The sequence below is a fragment of the Pygocentrus nattereri genome, chromosome 15, assembly GCF_015220715.1.
Source record: "Pygocentrus nattereri isolate fPygNat1 chromosome 15, fPygNat1.pri, whole genome shotgun sequence".
NCBI classification, from domain to species: Eukaryota; Metazoa; Chordata; class Actinopteri; order Characiformes; family Serrasalmidae; genus Pygocentrus; species Pygocentrus nattereri.
This window is the reverse complement of record NC_051225.1, coordinates 10,159,626-10,187,099: the sequence shown is the minus strand read 5'-3', so window position 1 is coordinate 10,187,099 and position 27,474 is coordinate 10,159,626. Positions and strand designations below refer to the sequence as shown.

Sequence of the window (27,474 nt, the reverse complement as noted above, 5' to 3'; positions counted from 1 at the left end):
TACTAAAAAATTAATTATGATTCTAATGTCCTAGATTCTTGCTTCATTAATTCATTTTCGGCAAAAACACTCTAGTGTCACCAACACTGAAGGCAAACGGTTTCCATCAGGTAGAACCGAGTGGCTTTAAAATCACTTTTTACAAACAAGCAAAGTTTCAGTTTAAGATTTATTTGCAACGTTGTTACAAGTTTAAGTTGAATAAAAACTTGCTTTAAACTCTTGATTTAAACAAATGAGTGTCCTTCACTATACTGCATCTGTAGGTCTCTGTTCATAAACAAACTAGCCAAGTCTAATTTAAATTCAGAAAAAAGCCGCGTCAGTCACGACTGCATATTTGGACATATTTCTGTATTGTGCTCTATTTACACAAAGTTAGGTTAGTTCATCATTTATGTTGAATAGACCCTCCGAAAACTTTTATGCTGCTGCACTGACGCCGAACTGTGTGCTGCAATGGGTCGGTATGACCAACAGGTCAAAACAAGCTCTAAACAAAGTGACCTCTGTGCCCTGATTGGTGTTCTCGCTTTGCGCTTCTTTCGGTTTTGCATGTTATGTTTTTATACACACAGAAACCAAAAGGAGTGAAAAGGAGTAAAAAGTGAGATATTTGACTTTGAAATGCAGTGGAGTGAAAGTGAAAAGTCACCCAAAATGGAAAAACTTCAGTAAAGTACAGATATATGGAAAAACTACTTAAGTACAGTAATGAATTACATTTACTTAGTTTCTGTCCACCACTTAGAAATCAGTCTCTCTGGTCTGTGAGCTCACAAGAACTGACAACCTCTACAGGCTTCATCATATTTTACACACTTCTAAGCCTGACTTGCCTTCTCATTGCTTTAGAATGCTTATAATTACTCAATAGGAAAAAATTATTGATTAAAATGTGCCCTCTTGATGAATCTGTACTACCTTGCAATATGGAAGATGATAACACACACTTTCTATTCTACTAAAGGTTGAATGGGGTTGTATGTTGGATATACGTAAATGATTTGTTTTGTTTGATACGTAAATGATTTGCTTCATAAAAACACCAAATTCAAATTGGGTTGTTTTTAAAACTTAGTTTCCATATACGGACCGCATGGGCTGCTGAGTGAAGAGAATATTTAATAAACTACAGTGTTTACATACTACATCAAATGCTTTTACTTCAAAAACGCAAAGAAAATTTGGTTTTGCTTGATGTTGGCCTATGAACCCAGCTCAGGATCTAAATCGCACTTGGTTGCAAAATGTAAAAATATGCATTTTTAAATAGTAATTTACTTTCAATCTGTACTTCAGGTAACAAGGTTGTTCTTCCAAACAATCTCATCATTACCAGAGCATCAACAGGAAAACAATGAGAAAATGTACTTTATTTCTCACCATGAGCTTCAGGAAATTTGGAAGATGCATATTTCTGTTGTATATGTGACTTTCAGATATTCCAGATATGTCACTGGGGCTGAACGTGGCCAGGATGAAGGAATACTGAGGGATAATTACAATGTAAATTTTTCAGCGCAAGATGCTAAACATTTACAAATCAATGCAGAAATAATATTTATGCAGTATTTAAATGATTATAATTGATCATTTCAACTGTAGTGTAGTTATGGTTGGCCAAGACATGCAAAATGCCTGAGATTTACCTGATAACCTGAGTTGTATGGATGTTATTACCAGAAATGTAATGTTATTTATCCAAAGCACGCTCATAGGTTTCTATGCAGGACGCTACCTGTGTTCAAAATGTCTCTAGCCTTCACTTTACATTCATATTTGTAAATGTAACATTATTAGGAGACGCCATTAGTGCAATAACCCTTTCATATACATTCGAATGCAAAATCTCTGGTCCTGTTTTGCTGATGTTATGAATATAATAAAGCTTAAATATAGCATTTTCTGCAAAACGCTGGTGCACAGTTTCCATTTATTTGCGGAGTTTGACCTAATTGAAAAGCTAAAACGTGAACTGTAAAATGTGCCAGAACTTTTGTACAGGCCACATTTTTTCTAGTTTCCCAAACTGTTTAATTCAGCATGTAAGCAGTAATTGTGCATTAAAATGTGCAGACGTGTGTTCTCAGTAGAGGACGTGGGACTTATTTTCACAATTTTAAAATCAACAACACACATCATCTGACCAGGGGCGCCCAAACTTTTGCACAGGACAGTATTTATAGTCTTTTTTTTTTTAAGTCTCAAGAGTTTATCTTTCCAGAAGCAGATGTTGGAATGACTGAAAGGTTATGGTTTGTTATTGTTTTGTTTAGCCTACTTTTAGTTGCCAGAATGATGCCCAAAATAACTGAATTCTAATCAGAGTAAACCAGTAAGACACAAACAGGTGCGCGTGAGGAGAGGTGTAAACGGTGCTGTTCTCACCGGTTGCGTGCGTGAGAGGTCCGGGAGCTGGGGGCATGGGGACGTCTCCTGGTATCAGGCCCCTCCGGTGGAGCCTCAGGGCTGGCTGCATATATAGTGCATCCCATTAAAACCCTGAATCTCTACGGCAAAGCCGGAGCACAGCAAGGCGAAGTGTGTCCTTTCACGCCATCAAAGCGGCCTCACTGGATCCAGAGTGGAAAAGCCATTGCCTCAGCACATCTCCCTCAACCCCCTCTCCCTCTCCCTCTCCCTCTCTCCCTCTGCTTCTCCCTCCCCCTGCCCAGGCATAATCAGATTTCACATTTACTTCTCCACAAAATCATCCCCCTACATAATCTCCACAGCTGCACACAAACAGGTCCTGTTCGCACGGGCAGAGAGAGAGAGAGAGAGAGAGTGAGAGGCGCAGAGAGAGAGAGAGAGAGAGAGAGAGAGAGTGAGAGGCGCAGAGAGAGAGAGAGAGAGAGAGAGAGAGACCATTACACAACTCAAATGGGCCCAGGGACTACAGCTGTGCACATGGCTTAGGCACTGACCCAACAATAAAAAAACAATTACCCTCTCAAAGATATGACTGGCGTCATGTGACACTTCCCCAGTATAACAGCGACAGGCTGGTATGAATAAGCAGAAAAGCCTCAGGCTCACTTATGAGTGAAATATGAAAGGATCTGCCTTATTTCCAATAATTCAATTATTCATGGCCTGTTGCAACACTGAGCCAAGCTCAATCACATTTGTGTTCCTGGTAATGTGCAATGGGTGAGAGATTAAAGGATAAGAGCGCATGAAGATAACGCAGTGCAGGAGAGAGAGGATAATGGGTAGAGACTGATAGAGAGAGTAGAGAGGCAGGTGGGTGGCCTGCAGACATGACTGGATCTCACTGTCAAACTCAACCTACTCAAATATCTTCTTTATAGCAACAGTCCAAACCAGCTTTGGGCCAGCTAGTATAAACCCACACGCATCAACACAAGAACACACAACCTGTACACTTACAACCAAGCCTGTGTTTCACAACTGACCAATAAAAACACGTTCAAAATAGTCTTTTTACAGAAAAAGTAAACTATTCTGAACTCTAAGCTGATGTAAAGAGGTTACATTTCAAGCAATTTCCAAACATTTCTACTGAGCTATTAATTATAAATATTTCAAAAACCTTGCCACAAAGACAGCAGGGCTTAAAAAGACACTTAAAATATAAGACACAGCTCCAAAACTCATATTTACATATACATACATACATTTTGCATATTTACACAGTTGACCTAAGACCTAAAGAAGTACTTTTCCCCTGTGATTTCTCTGATTTTTTTCATCCTGTTTCATAGTCCCTCCGCATCTGTAAAACAGCTTGACACAAAATACATTTTCAACATTTAAAAATTCATTTTTAATATTAAATTTTTCTTTAGAGGTTAAATTTAGGAATTTGTATAAAATATATTCATGTTTACTTTTTGAATTATTCATGTTGTTACATTTCAAAAATATGTATTATATTTACAAAAATCACTTGTCACAGAGACTTTGGTCACTGGTGCCATCAGGACTCTTATTTTACATTTTAACACAGTATTTTCAGCTCTATTAAACTGCTTCCTCGGGTTGAGGCTGAGAAAGGAAATATCTCAAGGCATGAGAAGGCCAGTCACACCTGCTCACTGTATTTCCTTTTATTTATTAAAATTAAAATGTCAGAATAATAGAACAAATTTCAAAAGGTAACTGACCATTTACTAAATCTTCAGTTTTACCCAGAATGTCACTGGTGTCACAGTCACTGGTGTCACACCATATTCATAGAACACCAGTGACTAAGTATGTTTGGAAATAACCTCTCCTTTTTGTCTGTGTGTCATATATACGTGTGTGTGTGTGTGTGTGTGTGTGTGTGTGTGTGTGTGTGTGTGTGTGTATATATGTATATATATATATATATATATATATATATATATATATATATATATATATATATATATGAGGCGCAGTATTGTGTGTGGCCTCCAGGTGCCTGTATGACCTCCCTACAACGCCTGGGAATGCTCCTGATGAGGTGGCGGATGGTCTCCTGAGGGATCTCCTCCCAGACCTGGACTAAAGCATCCGCCAACTCCTGGACAGTCTGTGGTTCAACGTGACATTAGTGGATGGAGCGAGACATGATGTCCCAGATGTGCTCAATCGGATTCAGGTCTGGGGAACGGGCGGGCCAGTCCATAGCTTCAATGCCTTCATCTTGCAGGAACTGCTGACACACTCCAGCCACATGAGGTCTAGCATTGTCCTGCTTTAGGAGGAACCCAGGGCCAACCACACCAGCATATGGTCTCACAAGGGGTCTGAGGATCTCATCCTGGTACCTAATGGCAGTCAAGTTACCTCTGGCGAGCACATGGAGGGCTGTGCGGCCCTCCAAAGAAATGCCACCCCACACCATTACTGACCCACTGCCAAACCAGTCATGCTGAAGGATGTTCAGGCAGCAGATCGCTCTCCACGGCGTCTCCAGACTCTGTCACGTCTGTCACATGTGCTCAGTGTGAACCTGCTATCATCTGTGAAGAGCACAGGGCGCCAGTGGCGAATTTGCCAATCCTGGTGTTCTCTGGCAAATGCCAAGTGTCCTGCACGGTGTCGGGCTGTGAGCACAACCCCCATCTGTGGACGTCGGGCCCTCATACCATCCTCATGGAGTCGGTTTCTAACCGTTTGTGCAGACACATGCACATTTGTGGCCTGCTGGAGGTCATTTTGCAGGGCTCTGGCAGTGCTCCTCCTGTTCCTCCTTGCACAAAGGTGGAGGTAGCGGTCCTGCTGCTGGGTTGTTGCCCTCCTACGGCCTCCTCCACGTCTCCTGGTGTACTGGCCTGTTTCCTGGTAGCGCCTCCAGCCTCTGGACACTACGCTGACAGACACAGCAAACCTTCTTGCCACATGAGCTGCACTACCTGTGCCACTTGTGTGGGTTGTAGAGTCCGTCTCATGCTACCACGAGTGTGAAAGCACCACCAACATTCAAAAGTGACCAAAACATCAGCCAGAAAGCAGAAAGGTACTGAGAAGTGGTCTGTGGTCCCCACCTGCAGAACCACTCCTTTATTGAGTGTGTCTTGCTAATCGCCAATAATTTCCACCTGTTGTCTGTTCCATTTGCACAACAGCAGTGAAATTGATTGTCAATCAGTGTTGCTTCCTAAGTGGACAGTTTGATTTCACAGAAGTTTGATTTCCTTGGAGTTATATTGTGTTGTTTAAGTGTTCCCTTTATTTTTTTGAGCAGTATATACACATATGATAATAGATGTTAATGGACTTCAGATTATTTGTTTTGGGATGAAAGAAGTTGAATGTATCACCTTAAATTTCCTCTCCAAATGAAGAATGACCAGTTGTTTTTTTTTAAGTCTCATTTGTAATAATTTAGGGGTAAATCTGAAACCCCCTCAAATGGTACAGCCCTGATGTGCTGCTTATTTGAAAAATTCTGGAAAAATCCTGCCTTCCTTAATTATTGTTGCCACATCTGGCAAACAGCTCAGGCTACCTGTTAGCATTCATAACAGTTCGTCCCCTCATAAGCCCCCATTATAGGGTTCTGTCTGCGTTCTGAGCGATTTTGAGATGGTAAGCTTAAAAGATTTGGCAAACTGCAATACTGACATGTGGAACACGTCTATGTGTGATAATGACAGACATCCTAAATATATTCTAAATGTACAAAATCTAAGTCATAAATTTGTAAAGGAGTGTTTTTGGAACGGGTCACATGCAGAACTCACGTTTTGCTTGGATTTATGAGGTTTTATCTGACAAAGCATGAAAACCTGTGATTAAGGAAAAACTATTCATAATTTATTTTTAAACAAAATCAGTCACAACAGATTGTCTGCATCACCAGGAAATTAAATTTAAAGCTTTCTATGACATTATTGCATTTATTTTATTACATATCTTTGACATCTATTTCTAGTTTTAGAACAAATCATCTGTTCCTTATTCAAAAAAGCCTTGCAAATTAAGTATAAAGGTCAGTGCTAAACATTTTGTCCAGCGCAGAGGTCAGTTTGATGAACCATTAGTTTAAGCTTCCTGTGGTCAGACAGCAACCAGCTACTGCAATGAACTGCCCCAGTAGCAGATCAGTCTGAAGGCAGTGTGAGGTTTTGTATCAGAAATGTGACTAATGCACCAAAACGTCTTATTTTGAGAGAAAGAAGAACAGAAGGATGAATGAAGGCAATGTCTATGCTGTAATTAAGACCCCTTCCATTCAGCCAGAGCGGTCATGTATGGAGAAGGACTCATCTTTTACACAATCTCTTTCAGCAAGCTTTAATGAAAGAGGACAATAACTGCAGTCTTATTTAATCTGACTGGTTTATGAAGATAGTTTTCCTTAGCTTAGCTGCTGACGGCTAACAAGTTAGCTAACTGATCCAGAGATGTTATAAATGAGGAGAGTAGTCACTGAAGCTGTTGAAATATCTCTGCAAATAAAAAAAAAAAACCCCAAAACACGTTTTTTTTTTTATGCGTTACTGAGGAAATTGCTACAAACTACTTCTTAGTTTTGTTAGATTTTGCCAGTGATCTCAAATGTGTTTTGTAAATTGTGACCTTCAATTTCACGTTGATAGGTCTCCCATTCAAAGACAGTAGCCTGAGTTTTCTTTTTCTAAAGGAGGAATAACGTTAGTGCAGTTGGCTGAAGCGTTTGTGGAAACTGACACCGGAAGCGGCGACGCTCTAGTAAATGGCATGAAGTTTATTTTTGTCCCAAAGTCCGACAATCAGTGTGTAACGTTAAGAATCATTACTACCGAAACACACTGAGAATAAGCTGAAACACTTTATTTATACTGCGTTTATTTAACCTATTAGTATAGCAGTGGGTTTGCATATGTATCTGTAATTTTTCTGTTCTGTTTTTGTATATTGGGGGGGGAAAAAATGAATGTTTAATCAGTTATTTAACAAAAATGTCAGTTAAAAGTCTGGAATATCAGCTCAGGAGGTTGAGATTCATACACAGTATGCATCAGAGAAACACAGTTAAACGTTTGGGCTGAGTGGGTATCTCCCAGGCTGAGAACGAGTCCCACTCCAGCCTTCATTTACAACAGAAGCTAATGGCAAGGTTTCAACCCTTTTGAAATTTCAGAAAAAAAAAATGTTACTGTCCATGGCAACTGACTGTATTCTACACATGTGGCAGACAGGGATTAGGGTTGAACAATACTGGTGTTTAAAAAACAAACAAACAAACAAACAAAAAAACAAACACAGATAAATGCTAAACTTCTCCAAACACTTTCTACTGAGACACCAAAGAAGGAAGCCACAATAGGACAGATGTGATTGTCTCATAAAAAGATTTATTTTTTTTGCCTAAATGTACAAAGGCAAGTTACAGTATTGTATAAAAAAGAAATATGGTAATGTACACTTTACATACAAGAGGACAGTCCAGTAGGGAGCAGGAGGATTGAGTGATTAACGGCCGAGGAACTATTTAAACAAAACCATAAAAAATGTAAACATCCTTTAGTACCAGTGACTGATACTTTGTGGGGGAAAAAATCTCGTTTGGACAGAGACAGGTGTTGACTGGGGTCTGGGGGTGGGGGGGGGTGAGAGTCCAGTGTGAAGAATGATGCAAACCATGCTGAAGTGCACAGCTTCTACTGCGAAGATATCAAAGAATGTCAGTCAAGCACCATTGTAGAGGTTTTACGGAGTACAGTGCAGACAAACGTGACTGCAAAACGGGAACAAAGCTCTTTCTCAGAAAACCAACTGAAATGAGAGCCAACGAGAGTCCAATTTTCTTATCAGGTTCTCGCAGTGCAGAGTATGTAGACCCTCAGGATGAAGACCCAAACAGGCCCAAAAACTCAAAAAAAGATCTGTTATGACAGCTCAAGGGTGCAATTTGAAACCTATTTCCCGCTGCGTTCCATGTACCTTGGTGTCCTACTGCTGAGGGCTGTTCCTTTCTGAAAATGAAAGCACTGCCTATGAGATCGAGGACATGAGCCAAGAGATTGCTCCTTAAGACGTTCACCTAAATCATCACCTACAAACATTTCCAGCACTTTCACAGAACTGACTGAAGATTTTAAGGATCAATTTTATTTTTCCTCAACTTGAACAATGACATTTTGGGTATAAATAGTGGGCGGAGTCCTGATGCTAATGCTAACAGAGTTTGGAGTGGGCCCTATTGAGTTTTCCATTATAAAAGAAAAAAAAAAAAAAAAAGTGTTACAATGACATCGATACAGAGATATGGTGAGTAGGTTAGAGGACAATTTGGAGAGCAAAAATAAAACAAACTAAAAATCTCAGGATCATTTTTATAACTTTAAAAAATAGCACTGAAACACCACGGATGGTTCTCCAGTCGCATTTTTAAAATAATTCCTCTGTACATCATATACAGACACCATATTTTGAGTGTGCAGAGCAAGACAGCAATACAATAGCAAAAAAGGGGTAGGAACAAAGCTCGCTTTGCCTGAGGAGACACACCGTCACATTTCTAGTGCTATAGTACACCATGCTGACCAACATGACACATACCTGCTGAGAAAAACCATGAAGGGCTATGAGGAAAAAAAAAAAGAAGGAAAAAACAAAAGCCAAAATGTGTAAAATTGAGCTCTTATGTTTTTTCGCAACACGGTGGAGCATCACATCATAAGTATCCAGGAAAGGAGGGCCCCATGCAAGTAACCGCAGAGCAAACTAAATTACCGGGCCTCTTCTGATGTCACTCAGCCAACGGGTACATGACATAAGACAGGCCACACGCACTGTTCTATTAAAAACACCCCATCACTCAGTACCCATTATGTTTCATGACAACGTCAACTACTCACTTGAAGAACGTAGCTGGTAAAGAGAGCACACCTGGCCTCGCAAGCCGCAGAATGAGAGAACTTCAAAAACCGAGCCAAAACCCACCATCAGTGATACGCTACCTATGAGGCTTCTGCTGAAACGCTGCGACTTCTGAAACAGAGCGAGATGTTTCACTAGGTCGAACTGTTCTGCAGGACATTCATCGAGAGTCATGTTGGTCTACTAGTAGCACTGCTTGTAGACGCTTGTGAAAGACTGAGCATGCACCTGTCCAAAAGCAAAGTGACTGAAAGAGCATGGTGTGCATCACTCTAGTCAACAATAAAAGCAATAACACCACCTGCCAGCTATTTCAATAAATACTTGAGCAGAATTTCACCCTAATCCATGAGCCAAAACAATGACATGTAATCGAGATTAAGAGCAATGATACTGGCATTTCCTTTGCATGGAACTGCAAACCTATTTGTTGTGTTGGGGAAGAAAAAACAAACAAAATAAAAAAAAAAACCAAAACAATGCTGACCCTCCTGAAAACGTTGCAAAACAAAACAAAAAAAGCAGTCGTGAGGCGTGCAGCGATGAATAGGAACTACTGCCGGAGAGACATTTATGAGACAATGCAGAAAAGAACCAAGAACCTGCACTGCTCACGTGTGGATCTAGAACACATCTGCGAAAAACAGGATGGTTAACGTTTCAAATAGGATGTGCACTGAATAAAAAAAAAAAAGAAACCATTTCAACGTGATAAACTATGTTCAGTCTTTATCTTCTTTTTTTCACCCACCAGTCCATGCCTCTCCAGCCACACTCCGCATGTGGGGAGTGCAATGCAGTCAGCCACTTCCATGAGTGGGGATCTTTTACTATATTCTCTTTATTCTATCTTCTTTTCTCCTTTCAGTGACTCCTCACTTGCTCACAAATTCTCTGAGAGAGTTCAGTGTCCAGCCGAGAGAGGGCGGGGCAGGATGGCTTTGAACCTGGTGTCACAGTCCTCAGTGGGGTATCGAGGTACGGATGCTAAGAAAACATCGGCCTGCCACACATTCCGGCAGAAAAAACAAAAACTAAAAATATAGAAACACCATTCAACTGATGTCTAAATGAACTCCATATACTTCCCCATGTGATCCAGTCACATGTGCATTTGTAAAGATGAGGTGAGGCAATCAGGGCTCCCTGGAAGAAAGGAAAGCAGAAACACATACTTAACACACGTTGAATATCGGAAAACATATACATGATTTAAAAGCATTTTGGAAATATGGAAATATTGGAATATATGGAAATATTATGGACTTTCAATTAAGCAATTTCAATTCATTTCAACATATATACCAAATAGGTTAGCAAAGCCCTTGACTTGTAACACACTTAAAATAGACCTCAATGGGCAGAGGCTTCAGCATAATTCAATCACTGAAATGTAAACAAAGCCATTCAGAGTGGTTTGATGTGAAGTGGTTCACTGTATAGCTAAGTGCTGTCTCAGGTTTCTTTAAAGTGGTGGTGATAGGAACAAATGGTTGCAATGAATACAATGTTGATATTAGTAAACAAAGTAAATATGATAAAATTTATTTTCTTTCTGGATTTTGTTGGCTTACTATGCCTTGCATGTACCTCTTTGCCATAAAAGTACTGAAATGAAAATGAACATTTTAGGTTAAAATCTTCTCAAAACTATGCTTTAGTTACTTTTAATGAGGGAGTTTTTCTATTGAACTCTTCAGACATCTGGTTCCTATAACCATCGATGTGAACGACTGTGGTTCACTTGGCATGTTTCTTTACAACCGAGCATTTAACATTAAATCACTCTGGATGACATTCCCATCTTAACCATGTAATCATGAGGAAATTTTAAAAAATGTGTGGAATTCACCTTTAACTCAATTCTCTGGTGCTTGTAATGTGTTCATTAACCACCAGGGGTTAGCAAAAACCTTTATTTTGAGGCCAGGGGCTTTAACACAGACCAGCTAGGGCTGAGACTCTGCTGCTGTCCTGAAAAGACCGGCATCAGTCGGGGGACCTTTAAATAATCATGATGCTTCAGAACAGATGGAGGATCGTGAAATGCTGAGCATGTGTCAGAAAGCTTTTTAGCGAGGGACCTCAGAGCTGGTACAGCAAGTACAGGGACCTCTCATTAAGCTCAGATATCTGAAATACCAGGCTGTCCCATTTTATGGTCTTGGAAAAAACCCCAGCTAAAACGACACTAGAGCCTGCTGTCGTGCTAAAGGTGTCTTCACAGAAAATGCACTGTGGTTTTTAAGGCTGAAATCAAAGAAATTCTCAAGAGCTCTCCCAATTTCACACAATCTTGTGTTTCCTGCTTTCTGAGCTGTCTTGTTATCTAGTCGTTTGTCTTACCATTCTCACCTCCGTGCTGGTGGATAGAGGGAGGGGGCTGCAGCTTGCTGACTGGCAACAATAGCTGACGATGACAGGCCTGTAAGTGAGAAGGGGGGGAGGTGTCAAAAAAATAAATAAATAAAAAATGAAAGAGGGGAAGAAAAAAAAACAAAAAACAAAAAAAAAAGGAACAGTCCTAAAGCAAGACATTCTGTTATTATGGAAGTGAAGTTTCAAACAGCTCAGGCTAAGCTGGTTGTTGACTGTCTTGCATATTGTAGTGTTTTCCCTCCTTTAATAAACCGGATCCAACAAATCAGCTCATTTAAATCAACAGCATTTTTCATCTTAATCTCCACCTGCTGCATCTGTAGCATTTGTTTGATTACCATGGACGCTGCCTGCTCTACCTAATAAGCGACATTAGCAGCTTTCCACCAGGGGCTCCCTAATAACTTCTGGGTTACTTCTGTACAATTATGTTGTCAAACATGCTTGAGTGAGGGGGAGGGTAGCAACTGCTTAAGCATGCTTTAGAAAAGAACATGCATTTGGGACTGAAAAACAAATATGAGAAGAAAAGGCTTTGCTTGGTTTGGTAATGGTGTTTTTGTGGTGTTGCATATGCCATTTGCTTTGGACAGCAAGAAGTCACTGATCTGGGGTCTGACTAACAAGACAAGTTTAACATACAGGCTTTATTACTGAGCCACCTTCACAAAACTAACACAGCCCCAGTTAACTTGTTTTTACAAAAGCAGCTAACAATCTTCTCTGTTAATCCAGATTTAGATACTAAGGTTGTGATTAATCCTCATGTTCAAAGTGCATAAGAGCGTGATGTTTATGATGAATGTCTGACTGCATGAAACATGAGGAGTCACCAGAGAAAGAAAAAGTAATCATGCTACCAAAATATGTATAAAGTAATGCATTAATAATGGCAAATGCTGCTGTCACAGCCACCAGAGTTAGATCCACCTAAATTGGCTGCATAAGCAACAAATGCAGCATTTTGAGAACGAGCCCTGGATAGAGAATGCTGGAGAGATCTGTAATCTAAATTGTAACTTATTACAGTCCAAAATCAGAATCCAATCATCAGCAATAATCAGGCAAAATACATAATATGCCAGTTAGAAATTTACACAAATTCAACAGTTTGTGGTAGTCACTGCTATTAGTTACGTATTAGTTTTATAGTACATCAGCTTGTAGGATTTGGGGCCCCTAAGAAGCTAGAGCCTTTTTTTGCAAAAGAACAGAAAACTTGTTTACTCTAAATGCCTTTTAGAATAGAAGCCAAAAGGAAAGTGTTTCAGCACCTGCCCACTCTGTCTCGAGTCAGTAGGTTTTCTGTTCCTTACTAAGTTCGCGGAAATTCTTATCTGTGGTTATTGACCACATGCTACTGATCTGGCACACAGAGTTGAGGTGAAGTACTCGTTTCATAATGCCCCCTTGACTTGCAATGGATGTGCGAAAGGAGGGAAAACATCATGACAATTTTTTTAAAAATATTTTAAATGAATTAAGAGTTTGATGTACAATTCACACATGCCAAAATTTCAAAAGTTTTCACTTTCTGGTTCCCATATGCAACCAAGATGCAAAAACAGTCTCCTTCAATTTATTATTTTTGTGGTGTCACAAAATCCAGTGTATTTGCATATACACAGCTATAGAGTGTTTTGGCCGAGACTTTTTTTGGATGAGGCACAACACAGGGCAGCCAAAGAGAACTGTTTTGTAAATTTATTTGTAAATGCTCTTGTTAAATGATTTATTATCATTTTGGTGCATAGACTCAAATGTCATAAGAAAAGAATAAAATACATCAAAAATACAGGATACAGGCTCTTTAAATGGATGAGTGCACATGTGTGTCAGGCATACCTGTGGCATAAGACAGATCATACTGGGCAGACACGAGAGGATAGCCCAGATGATGGTGGGATGGCATGATTCGCTGTGAAGGGGACGACCGAGGCCGATCCATTTCTCTCTCCCGCTCCCTTTCCCGCTCCCTTTCTCTTTCGCGGTCCCCTGCTCCTCTGTCCCTCTCATGGGACGGCTTCTCGCTCACTGTAGGGGACTTGCTCTTGTACTGATTGGCGTGTTGGTGAAGGATGTCCAGAGCTTTGGCCTCCGAGGCAGACTTGCTGCTTACTGTGGGGCTGGAACGTGATTTCTCCCCCTCCTCCCCGCCGCCCATCTTACCACCGTAAGGCGAGAACGGGTAACCAGCGGGCAGATAGGAACCTGAACAAGAAAGAAACAGCGATTAGATGTTGTTTAGATGTAAACAAAGGTGTGATTTGATGTGAAATGCTTAGTTTTAGCGAATTTTGCTGAGCCTGAACTGTTCAAAGTGCTACTGACAGGGATGGTGGACCTGCAGGTTGTGGTTAGGCAAAGCAGTCCTCAAAGAAAATGTCCCCACAACTTACCACCATTTTACCATTATCAACATTACTTACAACAACTCAGAAGCCATGTTTAAGCTCAACAATCATTTTGAATATTAAATAAAATGGCTATATATGCATTGTAGACATTGAAACCCATGGTTCCCATCATCACCAGTATAAAGAATTCTGAGTCTGCAAGTATCGCCAAAGTAAACTATTACACATTAAACAACTTTGAACGGCCGTGTTTACATTTCAACAATTACATTAAGCAGCAATGTTTAAAAATTGGCAGAATTCCTCTTTACACAGGGATGTGCAATGATATCACACTGATGTCGGCAGACATTTGCTTAAAAGAAATAACACAGATGTTTGAATTTGAGCAATATTTCAAACTGAAACTGCTATTTGATGACATTTATCATACACTTAAAGCCTAGATTATTTAGCCAATCCTGGGCTACTGTACTATAATGTCTACAGTTTTTGTTTTACTACACTTGTAGCCCAATAGAAACTAGTGTTATATGTCTCCATAAGGCAAATGTACTCCCAGTTTCTACATTTCATAAATGTTATGTATCAGCATCATCATTGCCAGATACGTACATGAATATGTATGATATTAAATATTGACATTGGCCCACAACAGCCATGTCTGTGCATGCATATACTTAAGCATGTTAAAACAAGCATGTCTTTTTACTTGAGGAAGTGAAGTTGAAGTGAAGCTATATAATGAAACTTAAGGCAACACCAAGAAAAAGCTATTAGATCACTTGATCTGACAAATAAAGAAGTGAGAGACTGAGCTTCACACTGAGAGACAGAGCTTAAGATACATTTACATTTGAACTGAATTTCAAACTAACAGTTTTGCTCAGAACTGTTTACTTGTTTACAGCTTTGTTGTCACTTTATTTAAACAACCAAATAAAAAACAAGCACATATATCACTTCATGAATAGATACGGTTTCTTTCTGCCTTAAGACAGACAGAAATTGACTTAACTGTCGATATGCTCCAAACCCACAGAGCATGGTATTAAACTAACAGCTGATAAATGTGTTGCTAGAGACCTATTTCTGCTAGCTTGATTTCACACTTTCCTTGCTGCCAACATCTTTGCAGTAAGGTGATATAGGGGGGGGAAAAAACAAACTACTCAGGGTTATTCCAGTCTGAGAGATACCTGTCAAATGGCTATTACAATTTATCCTTTTTGGCACTGATGTTAAAAGGAGCCCATCTTGTGTGGGGGCATTTTGGCATTTTCTAACTGTTGAATTTAATTTTAACAACCTGCATAATGTCACTGGATTCAAACTTTATAAAGGCAAACATTTCGTCACTCACACTACATCTAAAACTGCATTATAGTTAGCGACTTCATAAGAATTACATTACTCACGGACATAGTAGAGCAATCACAAGTATGTGCAATGCATTCAAAACATACATTCCCTCTACAGAGCAATTACCCATGCCTGTTTCAGTATGTAATCTGTGCACATGGTACCTGCAACAGTTGGCAACTTGATTTGTAGTGAATGTGAGTGCAGCCACAGCACCCCTACTTTGATGAGCAATCTGTTGAAACATCTAAAATCAGGCTAATGCATGAAACTTGTGGATAAAAACAGAACCGCAACTTTACCTGGACAGGCAGGACTAGGAAACAGGCCGGATTTTGCTCGGCTACATTAAAAATGAGGGTTGCCCTCAATTACTTCATTACTTCAGAGTCAAAATAAAGGTTGATTGATTTTGTCATCTTCAAATTTTATTCTGCCAATTTTAATTTCAGGACAGCTGTTTTTCTATGTTATCAAAAGTAGCCAGTCTTCTTTAAAGTCAACACTACTAACAGGGCTTTAAAATGTGTACTCTGATTGGCTACTTTATTCCAAATAAAGCATTAATAAGTTTCCCCTTGAACTTTTCAGTTGGTACAGATTTGTACAGGTTTTAGAGAATACCTTAAAAGTAAAGTAACTTCTAAGTAATCTTAGTTATAAAGGATTTCTCTTTTTAAGTAAATACACTGCTCACGTCCAAAAGCCAGCAATGATCATACCTGGATAGTTCTGCATCATGACTGAAGGCATTCCCCTGTATCCAGGATGGTTGGGGTCATAGCCTTGCCCATAGGGGTAGCCATGCATGTAGTGCATGTACGGTTGTTGCTGTGCCAGAGCAGACGAGAAAGGCATGTGAGTGTTTGCCCGAGGGTCTTTCCCCGCCCCGCGGTAGTCCTCGGAGAGTGGGGCAGACGAGCGGTCAGCAGCCTCCTTGCTCTCTTCTTTGGAGCTAGCCTCTTTAGGGCGGGGCCTCTCATCTTTGCTCTTCCTCTCACGGTCCCGCTCTCGCTCCTCATCAGCCTGCCTCTGGCTCTCAGGATACTGAAAAACATGGTCATGTAATTGTACAACTTGGGATACTGAGCAGGCATGAAATGACTTGCACAAAGTGGAAACCTAAGCCAAAAGCTCACTTTTAATTCACTTTCACATGACCACAATAAATAAAGTTATGCACTACTCCAATTATATAACAACAGTTTACTGAAAATTGCAATTTACATATATTTCCCTTCACACAAAATATAGCTGATCAGTGTCATTTTTTTGGTCCCAAGTTGGTTTACTCAGCTTTCGCTGGAGATACGAGGCGAATGTAGCAAAGCCCTGGAAGCTTATACCTGGTGTGATTTATGCACACCGGTTGCATGATGCTAATTAGTGGGGTACAAGCTCCACTACTTGTTTGCTACATTAGACTCATAACTCTGGAGCAGAAATGAAGAAGCACACTTCAGACATCAACCATGACTTGACAGGTCGCCTACATTTCGGGGTACATTTATTACAAAACACGTAGAAAGATGCCTCCTTACTTGTCTATACCACATGGCCTGCTCCATGCCCGTCCTGGCAGATTCCACTCCCGTTTTGGAGTCCTCTTTGCCATGATGACCACCTTCACTAAGCTTCACCTTCAGGCCCTCAGTCTGCTGGGGCTGGAGCTTAGCCTCCTCCCCTTTGGGGATGATGACCGACTTGGCTGGCTCGGAAGACGGATCTCTCTGTTTGCCGGGTACCTGTGGCTTGCCCAAGTCGGAGAGACTGGGGGCTTTTGTGAGCCCTGGGGGAACAGGACCTTTCTGCTTCCAGTCCTCCTTCATGGACCCTTCTCTGTCCTTCATACTTGCATCACTCTTCTTCTCAGCTACCCTGTGCTGTTCAGCCATCAGCCTCTGCCTTTCTTCGTACTGCTGCCGGTAGGCTGGGTTAGTGTTCATGAGGTGGTTGTGATAAACTTGGTCTGGGTAACTGTAGGGAGGAACATAGTACTGGCTGTAGTACAGAGGCTGCATGTACATGTTAGAGCGCTGCTGGATGACTGAGGCCTGCTGTTGCTGTTGATGTGGTGGACAAGAGACTGTGTCTGCTTTGCGTTCCTCCTGAGCCTCTAGCTTAATTTTCTCCTCGCTCAATTCCTGCTCCTCCTCTTTCTTCACCTTTATGGCTTGGCCATCTGGCACTGGACCTCCAGTGCTAGCGCTGCCAGGGCTAGGATGGGCATAGTTTGGAGAGTAGTAGTTGTCATAGCTAGTGTAATAAGGTGACTCTTTGTTGGAGGCCTGTGAGGGAAACAGAGCCTTTTTTGCCCCTTCCCTTACAGATGGATCTTCTGCCTTAGACTTTACACCTTCCACTTTACCCTCACCATCCTCACCAGCATCAGAGATATCTGAGTATGCAGGGCTGTTTGTCTTCACTGAAAAGTTATCAGCCCCATTCTGCACATGGAGGGGAGTGGCCGGCTGTCCAGTGTTGTCTATACGGCTTGCTACTCCAATGGAAGGGCTAGGAGCATTGTCTGTAAAGCTGTAGATCTTGTCAGCCTCAGCCTTGATGCTGGCCAGACGACTCTGGTGAAGATCCGAAGAGCCATTTAAATGGCCTTCGCTTCTGGTTCCAGGATCAGAGGACTCTGAGTAGGGGCTTTTCCCCCCTTCAGCTTTCCCGCCTTTACCTGCAGGCTTGGGGCTGTCTGCATCCTTACCAGGCTCTTTCTTTTTCTTGTCTTTTTTCTTTTTGTCCTTTGGGTTCCCCAGAACAGGGTTCATGGGAGAGCACTCTCCAGACACACCCGTTTTCGGCTGAATGCCTTTTATCTGAGGGCTCTTGGGAATGGCTTGCATCATTGAGCTCATTGACGGAGGATGACTGGGGCTCCCTGTGCTGAACGGCGTTTGCTGTAGAGAGTACATCTGCTGAGAGGGGATGGCTGGCGCCATTGGTCTGGAAGTCTTCATGTTCTTCTGGGACAGCTTATCAGCCTTTGTGCTGCTGGACTTTTTGGACTTCTTGTCCTCCATGCCGTCATTGCTGGCATCGTCAGTGAGGGAAGGCCCATCCTCACAGCCATCCATTGGGATGCCACAAGCTTCCACATCTGTTTCTCCGTTCTTCTTCTTAGACTTGGAGCCGAATTTCCCAGGGGAAGGAGATGAGCTCTGAGCATCAAATCCTCTTCCTTTAGGAGTGGCTGAACGTGCAGGGGAAAGAGACCCTTTCTGTGAGACAGAGGCTCCATTGCAGCTGCCTGGTTCAGGGTGGAGGGACGACTCCTCCCCGTACTCGCTATCCCCGTCCATGTCCAGCTTTATGTCATCATCATTATGAGCACGAGCCTGGTGATACTTTAGACCATTGATATGCTTGTACTTCTTGTTGCAGTTGGGGTATGGGCAGTCAATAAGTACTGGTGAGGGGCAGTTGCGATCTAGAGGAGGAGGAAGACACTCAGTCTTAATGGTGGGAATAGAGAGTCCGGAAGGTGTAACTGCATTGCTAGAATTTGTGCGCATACGCTTGTTGCCTTTAGTGTCCTCTGAGCTTGAGTTGGGCTCCATGTCAGAAGCAGGCTTGTTCTTGCGCTTGCTGGCTGATGAAGGACTGGCTTTGACATCCTCCGTGTTGCTATTAGGCGGGGTTCTCCGCTCAGAAGAGTTCTGACTGCCACGCCGACCCTTGCTGTTGGATCCGGCTCTGGTCTTGCTATTGTTGCTGGCCTTATTGTCAGAGGAATTGCTGTTCTCATTGACTGGGGTGTTGCTGTTCGGACGCATTCTCTTACCTCGGCCACGGCCATTCCTCATCTCCAAGTCGCTCGTAGGAGATTCACAGAACCTAAAAAATTCATTGAAAAGTTGGCATGAGATTAGCTATAAAATACGGCAGTGATGTGCAATTCGGATGACATCGCGCTAGATTATGCATGTTCGGCATCACAAATTAATATACAACAGAAGTGGAAACACAAGTGAAAAATCTTTGGAAGGACTAAAGAAAGTAAGAGATTAAACTTCAGTACTGGTAGATCAGTAGATCAAGCATGCTTTAATCTGCCTTATTGCAACTGTGTTCTCGTAAGAGACACACTTGAATTTGTTAATAAAAACTGGAAATTAAGCCTCATCTTCTGTAATGCAAGACTAATTATTCAACAGTTTTAAGCACAGTGGCTGACCTATTCATTTTTGTCAGGCTATGAAAGGATCATGATGCATGTCAAATGGATTTTAAAACTTGCAGTCAACCATGTTCAAATGAATAAATCATCATAATCCTCTTTGATGTCAAGCAATTACTGAGTACACCATCAACACTATGTTAATATGCCTCATCACTCAAGAGTGAAAATGGATTGGGACAATATTTGGATTTCTGTCTCCTGCTAGAGAGAGCGTTCTATTCTTATCCTTTCCTGTTAGGCTCAGAGCAGACTGTGTCTGGCCTCCTCCCTGAGGCTTAAGATGAAGTGTGTGGGATACACCTGGCTTACTGACGCTCCCAAGGGGGGGAGGAGGAACCCGTGTCTAAGGAGAGCTGACAGACAGGCACAGGTTGTGCCTTTGAGAGCTGATAGGGAAGCAGTGCAGCAGAGCCAAGGATCTAATCATGCTCCACAGCAGCTCCTGTCACAGTCGGCCCAGATAAACCAGCATGGCTGGATGAGTGGATTGAATAAACTAGATTAGATATTCTTTTTTGTAACTGTATCTATTTAGAATGTTAACTACATTATGCAGAACTGAAAGATTTTGCATGAGGTGCCCTGCTTTGAAGACGCTGCATGTGTGCCTGTCTTGGTTTGAAAGGGTTTCATTAGATGTGATTTTTATTTGAAGTGGAGATAAGGACGTATTATATCCTTATACATACCTAGGGGGAGCCCAGTCATGGCGAGTACAGTCCAGTAGCGTACCTACATACGTCTTGTTCCGCCATGTCACATTAACCACCAGCATCCCTATAAAAGATGAAAAGAGGATTCTCATTATAGCAGCAGAATAAGTCCTCTCCCTTTGTCATCTCTACAAAGGCTCAACGGCACAATTATACAGTAGAGTTCTTCCTTCAACCTTGTGACTCATTCATGAGCGGCCGCTCTCCCTTTCTCTCTCTCTTTCTGTATTCCTTGCACAACCGTGGCAGATGCGCCATTCCCATTTAAAACAGATCAAATGGAGGTTTCTGAGGGCAGCGCTCTCAAAGCAACCCTCCTATTTTTACTGCCTGCTTCATGATTACAGCAGCTAAGAGGCTGCAAGGTGCACAGTGAGTCATTTCTGGGGGAAAATTGTTTGATGGTGTCCTCCATCTGACTTTGCAGCACTGAGCAGTCCCTGCCTCCGCTTCCAGTAGAGGTGTAGTTACAGCGCGACAACAGCTGAAGCAAATAAAAGGGCATGTGCATGGCATAGGATCAAAGAGTTCCACTAGACAGGCTTGTTTGGGTGAGATGAGGGCATCACTATGATTTTGCGCTTCCGTCAGAGCAGTAATAATCAAACTGGCTGACATTATATTTATGCACTCTTAGCAGTTAAAAAGGCTAAATGTGGCTGAAAACGTCTCAGCCATTGCACCGTGGTGTTGGTGTCAGCACATAATGGTTGATAAACTGCATCTGGCAGAGCTAACCCAGGAACACAGACTTAAGATTATGTCACAGACACTTCAGGATAAAGTTTTAACAGTAAAGCACTAAGTGAAACAACAATCCAGGCTCCATTTCATCTTACAAAATGCTTCATTTTAAACACACTAAAATGAACCACAGACACATTTAGACAAAAGTCAGAGAGATATGAAGTCAAGTAGAGCGGTATGTAGGTTTCCCTTATTCGTACAGCCTATTCATTAAAACATTTGGATTTTAAAGACAGATTCAGTCATTTTCCTCCTTTTACTCACAAAGATCCACACTACGTGCCAAACGTAGCAAATGCAGTCATTCCTTTAGTGCTAACACAGATAAACACCCTCCAACAAAAGCTCTAATGTCCTCATAAGTAATGAAACATGTTTTGCTAAAACATACCACGTGTAACTCTTTCCCACTCCCCTCATGTCACACACGGGGGGCCTGCCAGACTGCCAGAGCAAAGCTTACTGCCGTCCCTTTGAAAAATGTCAATGGGGTCACTGGAGGAGCACATTAGCGTAGGCCCCCTCCTCTTTCACCCAGAGTCATTAGCGTTCCTCCGGCCACCTGTCTGAACCCGAGGGCTAACTCGGGGTGAATGGCCAATGATTTCACCTCTCATGCCCTTCAAAGGCCTCGGCGGAACAAACAGAAGCTTGGCATGCGTCCTCCCTGTGCTCTTACAGTCCATTAATAAATACCTCTAAAGCAGTTAGGAGGTTGAGCTCCGGGCCCTTCACGCATCATCAACGCTGCTGTCTTCCAGTTGGACTTTTTCATAGCACAGCAGTGTTAACTGCCATTGTGTGGCTATGTTCACATTGGTTTTTCCACTCAAATCCACTCTCTTCTGTGACGGCTCACATTCATTGTTGTAAGTGACCCATATCGGTCATTAACGTGACCACTCTGCCACGAAGGGACCAGAATGTGTACAGTTTAGCAATAACAGTCATGAAAGTGACACAGTTATGGCTGTGTAGCCAAGTGTTAAGGGCTACATATAGGATTGTCACAACTGTGAAGTTTTAGCTGATTAGTTGGCATATAAATAATTAACCATTTAATAATTCCATTTAACCATTCAATTAACCAAGCAATTAATCATTTCATTGTCCCCTTAAGTGTATGCAACCACGTTGGCTGTCAATACTCAGCAGCTCCCAACTGATGACAGAAACAGGTTGAGTTCAAATAAACATTATTAACTTCTGCCCTCTAAAAGTGTTATAGCACTTACAGCAGTCAGAAGCTCAATAGCATTTTCAGCTGTCTTGTATTAACACAGGATGTGAATTACATGCATTTTCATCTGTTGCCTGTTTGTTGCTATAAAAAAATATCACTGTGAAAGCTAACAATTGTGTAAAAGTACTGCTGTGAGCTCAAACAACTATTACATAACCAGGCAATTATGCATTGACTGTAACTCATGTAACTATACATAAAAGAGGATAAAACTTGATTTGAAAAGTGTTCAAACAGTATATTGGGGGTGGGGGGGTTGGGGATGCAGCTTCAGAAAAGCCACCGGTAGAGCCAAAACTCGAAAATGAGAAAAAAAGGTGAACTGCCCATCTTCCACAGGGTTGACAACTTCTTTTATATACAGCCACATTTGAACACTGGATTGAAATAAAAATACCAGCTCATACCACGTGTAAAAAATGTGCAATACAAACTGTGTGATTAAACATGGAACAGCAAAGCATGTTAAAAAAAAAAAAAAAGGCACAAGTGGCTGTAAAAACTGCTGTGGGGAAGGTGCAGCACGGTGGGTGACATCAGTACACTGGCAAAAGAGCTGTGGGTCCAGCCGTACTCCCTGGCACCGGGCCCTTTGCCCGTCTCAGAGCAGAGGGCTTTCTGGGCTCTGCTTCAAGAGCAATAAACTTGAAGATTTAGGGCTGACATTTGGAGGCATCAGCATGTGAAGCTTGTGAGGGTGGACGAGGCACCAGCGTGACCCCGGTGCGCCTTCAGCTCCGCGCCAAGAGGATCTGTGTCAGTGATGCCTTGAAACATCATCTGAAATACCTGCCTCACGCTGTCTCATTGGGAACTGAAAGCTTTTCTGCCCACTTGGTTTCATATATGAACCTGAGTCACAGCAAATCGGAGAATAATGGATAAATCTGTGGTTTGCAGTCAAAAATAACAATGCACTGGAACAGAGTCTTGTTTTTGCATGGAACTGAAAACAGAGCTGTTGCTGATTTGGGTTGGCTGGAAGAACATGCTGTATTTCATCAGCGCTGTAATTAAGTACGCATACTCTTAAGCCTCAGAGATGTGGGTTCCAATTGATTTTATCCCTAAAGCTGAACTAAAGCATGGCACAAATGGCATCATTTCAATAACCATGTAGAAAACTGCTCTGTTTGACATTTTGCTAATGGCTTCCTCATTTGCTTACAATTTTTACTTCAGCATTTGGGTAGCTGGAGATTATCCTCAAAATTGTGTCAAAGAACAGCAGTGTCAAAAAAAAGCTAATACTGCTAACAGCAAATTAAGATTAGTACCTAATATGCCGCCCTTTGGCACTATGCAAATATTGCCATGCTAACTGGTAGCTCCTACGCTTCACTTGTTAGCCATGTTAGCACGTTTAGTCAAACTATTCCTTTCACACAGAGACAGCCTCACTTTTGGCTACTGGCTTATAACAACATACAGTTTAAAGATCTTCTATAGACAAGCCTGTTTTTTAATGTGTCTTTTCTGGATGTCCAGATAAACACAGAGGAAAAAAGGTTTTCATAGCAAGTTTACACTCAATTTTTCACTAAAAGCTGAACTTTTAAAGCTTTAAATTGAAGCAGCTTTGAAGCTCCACAGTTTTGAGCAAAAGCCAGCTTTGCTGATAAGGGTGTGTTTGGCACAAACAGTCAGGGAAGTCTTCAAGAAAAGTGAAAGAAAGCGCAAACTATAGAAAACATGGATCAACCATATTAAATGTAGTATAAGCACTTACTCTGGCAAAACTTTTCTTAAACCAAGTACATTCTGTACGTACACTTGTTGTACACGGTGCTCAAAAGTAGCCTTGGGACACTTTCTCAATACAATGTCTTATTAGTTTATTCGTTACTTTACAAGCTAAAATTTTTATTCATTCTTTTGTAACTTTCAGAAGTGATGTAACAACCAACAATAACGACCAGGTTTACTAAATGAAACTCAAAATGATCCCAGTAATTCACTGAGAACATACAGTCTTAAGCTCTTGGAACCACCGGTGATTTCAAAGCGCGCTGTCATATTCTTCATCTTCTTTTGGCTGCTCCCTTTAGGGGTCGCCACAGCGGATCATCTGCCTCCATCTTGCCCTATCCACTGCCTCCTCTACTTTCTCACCAACCATCTCCATGTCCACCTTCACTACATACTGTCACATTCTTTATAACTTTCATATTTCATAAGCTACCTTCAGATGGTGAGTGTAGTATGAGGCTGTAACAGTCTTTTCCAGTCAAATAGATGGTGATATAACTTTAAAACCCTTATAATAAAAGATGCTGAACTCATGATTTTTTTTTTCTACTGAAAGTTAACCCATTTTTCCACAAATCTGGGCTATAAACTATAAACAGATTGCATCTCATCAGTGATCTGCTCTGTAAAAATTAAAGATTTTTTGGCTTTCAGCAGTAAGTTGTAAGTATATGGCAATATGTGTAGTTCATAAAACATTTTCTGTTCATTTGAGGGGAACTTTTACAAAATAAGTAAATAAATAAAAAATTGCATTTATTTCATGCAGTTACTGAATAATTTGCCTTATGACTTGGTCACATAAATTCAGATGGACAAACCAAAATATACCATGGAGCATAAGAGGTCAAGTAAAGCAAGTGTGCACATCTGATAACCAACCAGGCTTCTCTTTTGAATATCTAAAGACACACTTTCAGTGTCCTCTACCACTTCAGTCCATTTTTCAGCTTAGATCAGGGGAGTCAAACTCAACCACTAACAGTGCCATATTGAAAAAATCTCAGCAGATCTGTGGGCCAGCTGTGTTTTTCATTTCATTTTTACATTTTGCCATGACCCAACGGAACAGCGTTCAAACAAGCTAAAACTGCAACAGCAAAAATAGGCCTTGAATACTTATTCAAAAATAATTATAAATAAAAATAAATAGTTTTTGGTATTTTTTAAAATTGTCTATTTGCTTGAACTCAACACCTGTCTTTTTTCTTTATATGTAACTGCTGGTCCATAGACTGTTGCTGGGGGAAGAGGCCCAGAACTCACACTATGTTGCAGTGCCTGCTGGGGACTGTAGTGCATCTCAGAGTGGAACAGGCTAAAATCAATAGGAAATTTAAATAATCTCAAGGGTTCAACAGGACTGTGTCAAGGGCTTGATTTGGCCCATGGGCCTTAGATTGTAAATTGTGGAATTTACAATTTGTAATGAAGACAATATTTTTGACCGATTCAGATATTTGACAAATCAACTAAATAGTCAGGTTTACTAAAGCAGTATTTTTGAGAATGTTAATGAAATTAAGTCAGGTGTGTTGGATGGTGGCTCTCCAGGAGCTGCACTGCAAATCTCTGGTTTCAATGTGCATTTGGATATCCCAAAATCTTCTGTGTAATAAAACAGAGGTTAAGTGAAAGTTTTCTATTTTGCCATTGTTTAGTTGGACCCCAAGTACTGATTCATAAGTTATAATACAGCTAACAATATGTACTTCTGAATATGGTAAAGGACATTTTCCATAAGTTGACAAATTAAATAATTCTTAAATAAATAAATGTAAGTATGATGGGTGTTCCAAGATTACATTTGATCACTATACACCTACCATGTAGGCGCACGTTGTAGGCTTACCATCACTGCCTGTAGACGGGCCCTCTCTGTTTCTACACATTTTTCATCTAGAGTCTATGTTCCATTGCTGGATGAGGTAAACACCATAGGACCATAAATGACCAGATATTTGGGTGTTGGTCCACTTAGTACAACAGGGAGGCCAACAAGGTTAGATGGCAGTGCACCTGGCACAGTAATTCAACATTTAAATCACTAAAACAGGTGACTTGTACAGGTTTCTCGTGTTCAAGTAAGCAAACATACCATGTACACACTGAAACCAATTATCCTAAGTATTTCACAAACAGGAAAATGGACATTTGGAAATTGGTCCGACGCTGCCTTTTACTACAGCAATGCGGGCAGCACCAGGACATAACAACTCAAGCTTGTGAAAGATGTGGGCAGATAGACTGAGACATCCTTAAGGGAGTCGAGCACAACCAAAAGCCATCTCAAAGTGCTTGAAAGACATTTTCTCTGCCACAGGATCTTGCTGCTCCACTTTCCACCCACACAAAGTGTCACCAAGATACAGATCTGCCCGCTTCTGCAATGAGGAGGAAAAAAAAAAAAAAAAAGACTTCAAAAAAGACAGAGGCACCCTGGTGGACCAAGAGCTCCCTCAGCCAAGAAAGATGATCAAATCCAGCACCTGCAGAACAGACTGTCTTGCCTCCTACATGCTTTCCACAGGGGGAGCAGATGAGAGAAGCCTGGGACCAGCAACCCCCCTGACTACACCCCTCCAGTAGATTAACTAGGTGGAGGGCTTCAGTGGCCTTAGTGGCCTGAGCCTGGGATTGTATATAGACTTGTTCTCCTTTCTTCCCGGAAGCTCTCGAACTTCGTTAGAGGACTGTCATGCACACATGGACAAAAAGGGCTATACATATACTTATTTAGGAGGTAGCCATGGTACTAGCAGGCTAAGGATGTAGTACTATATTTTAAAAATATATATTTTTATATTTTTCTCCTCAGAACATGATGGGCCAACAGATTAGCTCTCTTTCATTGTTTCTGACCCTAACATCAGCTATCATATGAATGGTCATCTTTCAACACAAGTCCTAAACTGACAGAATTCAGAAGAGTGTTCTATTTTCTGCATCTTATCCTAGCATTAAAACCTCGCTGACCAATCAGTGCATCAGAGTGGCAGCAGAACTCTTACTTAAAGCAGATCCAAAAAGCCTGTACGACAAACAAATGTTGAGACTGAAGACAATATATGGTGGACAATAGCAGAAAGTCTATGAATGCTATTATCTATGTATGCTTGTAAACAGTCGAGTTACATTATTATAACCACCAGCTAATATCCAGAATAACCTGGTCGGTTGTCACAGGTATCTGGAGCCATGCTGACTGTAGTGCATTCCACAACTGCTGGAGGGTGCATGGGGAAGGATCCATAGAGCGAACACAACGACCAAGGTGGTCCCACTGATGCTTAGTTTGGTTTAAGTCTGGGGAATTAGGGGACCAAGGTAGTACTTGGAAGTCTTGGTCATGTTCTTCCAACCAATGTTGGACATTTCTAGCCGTGTGACATGTCACACTGCCTTGCTGGAAGATCCCATCTGCCCCAG

The 27,474-nt window shown here is 41.4% G+C and overlaps 2 protein-coding genes across 3 annotated transcripts in view; both read right to left on the bottom strand.

The window, feature by feature from the left end:
* gramd2aa (GRAM domain containing 2Aa) overlaps nucleotides 1–2,587 on the bottom strand; it is a 43,079-nt gene extending 40,492 nt beyond the window's left edge. The window contains exon 1 of the mRNA XM_017709813.2: nucleotides 2,392–2,587. Within this exon, the coding sequence (XP_017565302.1) occupies nucleotides 2,392–2,498 (107 nt within the window). The 5' untranslated portion in view covers nucleotides 2,499–2,587. The remainder of the gene's footprint in view (nucleotides 1–2,391) is intronic.
* A 5,171-nt stretch (nucleotides 2,588–7,758) lies between these two features.
* Nucleotides 7,759–27,474, bottom strand: part of znf609b (zinc finger protein 609b) — a 56,406-nt gene continuing 36,690 nt past the window's right edge. The window contains exons 4-9 of one of the 2 annotated variants that reach the window (XM_017709816.2): nucleotides 20,283–20,370; nucleotides 16,946–19,247; nucleotides 16,127–16,451; nucleotides 13,531–13,896; nucleotides 11,653–11,731; nucleotides 7,759–10,452 (exon numbers count right to left, since the gene is read on the bottom strand). In XM_017709816.2, coding sequence (XP_017565305.1) covers nucleotides 11,658–11,731; nucleotides 13,531–13,896; nucleotides 16,127–16,451; nucleotides 16,946–19,247; nucleotides 20,283–20,370 — 3,155 coding nt within the window. In that variant the 3' untranslated portion in view covers nucleotides 7,759–10,452; nucleotides 11,653–11,657. The remainder of the gene's footprint in view (nucleotides 10,453–11,652; nucleotides 11,732–13,530; nucleotides 13,897–16,126; nucleotides 16,452–16,945; nucleotides 19,248–20,282; nucleotides 20,371–27,474) is intronic. The other variant, XM_017709815.2, reaches the window with a different exon arrangement.